This window comes from Camelina sativa, chromosome 14 (assembly GCF_000633955.1).
Source record: "Camelina sativa cultivar DH55 chromosome 14, Cs, whole genome shotgun sequence".
NCBI classification, from domain to species: domain Eukaryota; kingdom Viridiplantae; phylum Streptophyta; class Magnoliopsida; order Brassicales; family Brassicaceae; genus Camelina; species Camelina sativa.
Window position 1 is genome coordinate 8044487 of NC_025698.1, and position 3780 is coordinate 8048266.

The following is a 3780-nucleotide window of genomic DNA, read 5'->3' on the forward strand; positions in this document are numbered from 1 at the left end:
TCCCCAAGCTACCTCTTCCTTTTAGGTTTTGCATTCCATCAAAATGTGTTAATTTAACATTCTTAAGTAACTCCAAAAAGTCTCTCTGTTTACGTTTTGGTTTATGTTTTTCAGAGATACGGTAGAGATGTATTCCACTCAAGTGGGGAATATAGCTAAGATCTTAATAGCGAAAATGGCGGAAGCCCTGCAGATCAAACCAGAGGAGATGGAAGAATTATTTGGTGATGATATGTCGCAGAGTATGAGGATGAATTACTATCCGCCGTGTCCACAACCTGATCAGGTTACCGGTCTAACTCCCCATTCCGATGCGGTCGGACTCACCATACTTTTGCAGGTTAATGAAGTTGACGGTCTCCAAATCAAGAAAAACGGCAAGTGGGTTTCTGTCAAACCTCTACCAAATGCTTTCATTGTCAATGTTGGAGACATCTTAGAGGTAAGCCATATTATATGAAGAGAGGGAGAGAGAGGATATGGTATCAATATAAACAGAGAACTTTTGATGACCTAACCCACTTTTTGTTAACTGATTTGAGTTGGAAGTCTATCATTCTCAACAAACCCTGACAAAACAAGACTATCGCTTTTGGACCCACCGTGACATGTGTTACTGTAAATATTTTGACGATCAATTAATGGGTAATGGTATTGCAGATCATAACGAACGGGACGTACCGGAGCATCGAGCATCGGGGAATGGTGAACTCGGAGAAAGAGAGACTGTCCATTGCAGCATTTCATAGTACGGGACTGGATAAAGAAATTGGTCCGGCGAGAAGCCTTGTTCAAAGGCAAGAGGCAGCAAAGTTTAGAAGCCTGAAAACTACAGACTACATGAATGGCTTGTTCTCCCGTGAACTCGAAGGAAAATCTTATCTTGATGCTTTGAGAATTTAAGGGACCCGATATCTTGTTCGCCAAGAAACTCTGTTTTCTCAAACTAGTCACTGTCGTGCGTACACCTACCCTAGTACCCTGTTTTACCCTTCTCTTGTTTTTTTTTGTTTTATATTAAGTAAGTTCCGTCCTTCTCTTTTATGGGTTCATATCTGTTAAAAGACAAACTCACTAGTATTTACTATCTAGTACTTATGTGTTTGATATAATAATACTCCCTCCCTTTCATAATATAGGATATTTGGAGAAATATTTTTATTTCATAATATAGGATGTTTCCAATTTTCTATGCAACTTTTAGATTAATTTTATATTTTATATTATGCAGTTTATGATTGGTTAAATTTTTTAAAATCAACTATTTCTTAATATGCGTGTTTTATCTAAAACATCTTATATTTTGAAACGGAGGGAGTAATACATAAGCTTGCCATCGTCCACATGCAGTAATACTAGTACCAGTTTACTGTGTACAACATCTTTATTTGGAGCCTTCACTTTCGTTGTCTAATATTCCTTCTATTCTTTCTTATTTATCTAATTTCTTGGAAAATAAATTGTTGCAAAAAGATACGCAGATTTTAAATCTGAAATCAGTTTTTAATATGTTTTCTTAATATCGGACTAATAAAACAGAGAGAATACTTTTTTTGGGCAGGGCAAAACAGAGAGAAGAGTAAAAGTACTAGTTGTTCATAATACACCAATTATTGACGATATGTCATTATGACATTACCGATCATGTCTTTATTTACGCCCAACTTTTGGGTCATGTGTCTTTTTTTCAAGATTATGACATGTTATAGTACTATATTGTAAAATTCCAAGTCCCAATGTTCAAACTAATCAATCAGTTACCGTAGACAAATCCACCTACCGTGCCTTTTCAGATCAACCAACCGAAGAATAATCACCCTATAGATCAGTAGCATCTCCAATTCCAATATATATCTTTATCTTTATATCGCTTAATTTGTTCTGCAAGAAGCCACCATGGAAGTAAAAGGAGCAGCACAGTGGAGCTCTATTATAGTTCCTTCTGTTCAAGAGATGGTTAAAGAGAAGATTATCACGACCGTTCTTCCAGGTATGTCCGGTCTGATCAAGACAAAACTGACGTAGTCGATGACTCGGGTCATCTCAGTACCGAGATCCCAATCATCAACATGAAGCGGCTGTGTACATGGATTTTGAAGTTGAGAAACTCGACATGGATTTTGAAGTTGAGAAACTCGACTTCGCTTGCAAAGAGTGGGGATTTTTCCAAGTAAAAGTCTCCAACTTTACTGTTTAGTGTTTACACAACAACCAATCTTCTTTCTTTCTTAACTCTTCATACGGAATAGCCTATTAGTAGACTTGTTTTCTTTTTTTTTTATAGGGAAGTCTCTCAAAAAATTTACTATTTTTGCTTGAGGAAATTGCTCTGCATGAACACATTTTTTACAAAATAACTCCCTGTTCTATTTTTCTTTGCAAGCAAGTCTCAGGAATTTACCGTTTTTATTTGAAGAAATTATCATGTTAAAATCGTTTCTTTCAAAGCAACCCATGTTCTTTTTTTATTATCATGTTAAACCCCAAGGCGGAGCATAAGTAACTCTGTTTCAAAATTTTATTTTGGTCATGTATTTATGCCTTATGGTCATCTACAGCTTTTAAACTCCATGGAGTTATGTATTTCTACAGCTTGTAAACCATGGAATAGATCCAAGTTTCTTGGATAAAACAAAGCTGGAGATTCAAGATTTTTTCAAACTTCCCATGGAAGAAAAGAAGAAGTTCTGGCAGCAACCAAACGAGATCGAAGGTTTCGGACAAGCTTTTGTGGTTTCAGAAGATCAGAAACTCGATTGGGCAGACTTGTTCTTCCATACAGTGAAACCTGTTGAATTACGGAGGCCTCACTTGTTCCCAAGCTACCTCTTCCCTTTAGGTTTTGTTCTAACTTAACCTAAATAAACTCCACAAAGTATTTCTCTGTAAGAATTTGTTTTTATTTATTTATTTTCAGAGATACATTGGAGACATATTCTACTGAAGTACAGAGCGTAGCAAAGATCTTAATAGCCAAAATGGCAAAAGCTCTAGAGATCAGGCCAGAGGAAATGGAGAAGTTGTTTGATGATGTTGATTCAGCTCAAAGTATGAGGATGAATTACTACCCGCCATGTCCACAACCCGATCAGGTTATCGGTCTAACTCCACATTCTGATTCGGTTGGACTCACCATACTGATGCAGGTGAATGAAGTTGAAGGTCTCCAAATCAAGAAAGATGGGAAATGGGTTCCTGTTAAACCTCTCCCAAATTCTTTCATTGTCAATATTGGAGACGTTTTAGAGGTAAATTAAATTGTATAAAATGCATATGGTAATAGACAATGGTCAATGATTCTATAATGAATGGATTTTTGGTCTAATGTAGATCATAACGAATGGGACATACCGAAGCATTGAGCATCGAGGAGTAGTGAATGCAGAGAAAGAGAGGCTCTCTATTGCGACCTTTCACAATCCGGGAATGTACAAAGAAGTTGGTCCAGCGAAAATCCTCGTTGAAAGGCAAAAGGTTGCAAAATTCAAAAGGCTGACAATGAAAGAGTACATTGATGGCTTGTTCTCTCGTACGCTCGATGGAAAAGCTTATCTCGATGCTTTGAGAATCTAAAAAAGGAAGCAATTCCATGTGGCCCTATAAACTTTATCATAGATTATGTTTTCTTATTTTCTACAATAGGCAATCTCTATAATCTTACCTCATCTCTTATTGCTTCATATCATATAAAGACAAAAGTTCTCCAGTTGAGAATGTTTCTACATACATATTGCTACAATAAGACAACAAGCTTGCTCTTTTTTTTTTTTTTTTTTTTTT

The 3780-nt window shown here is 36.4% G+C and overlaps 1 protein-coding gene and 1 pseudogene across 1 annotated transcript in view; both read left to right on the plus strand.

The window, feature by feature from the left end:
- LOC104740386 (protein SRG1-like) overlaps positions 1-1044 on the plus strand; it is a 4023-nt gene extending 2979 nt beyond the window's left edge. Inside the window, exons 3-5 of the mRNA XM_010460957.2 lie at positions 1-25; positions 115-442; positions 661-1044. Of these exons, the coding sequence (XP_010459259.1) occupies positions 1-25; positions 115-442; positions 661-903 (596 nt within the window). The 3' untranslated portion in view covers positions 904-1044. The remainder of the gene's footprint in view (positions 26-114; positions 443-660) is intronic.
- On the plus strand, positions 1676-3726 carry LOC104740388 (annotated as a pseudogene).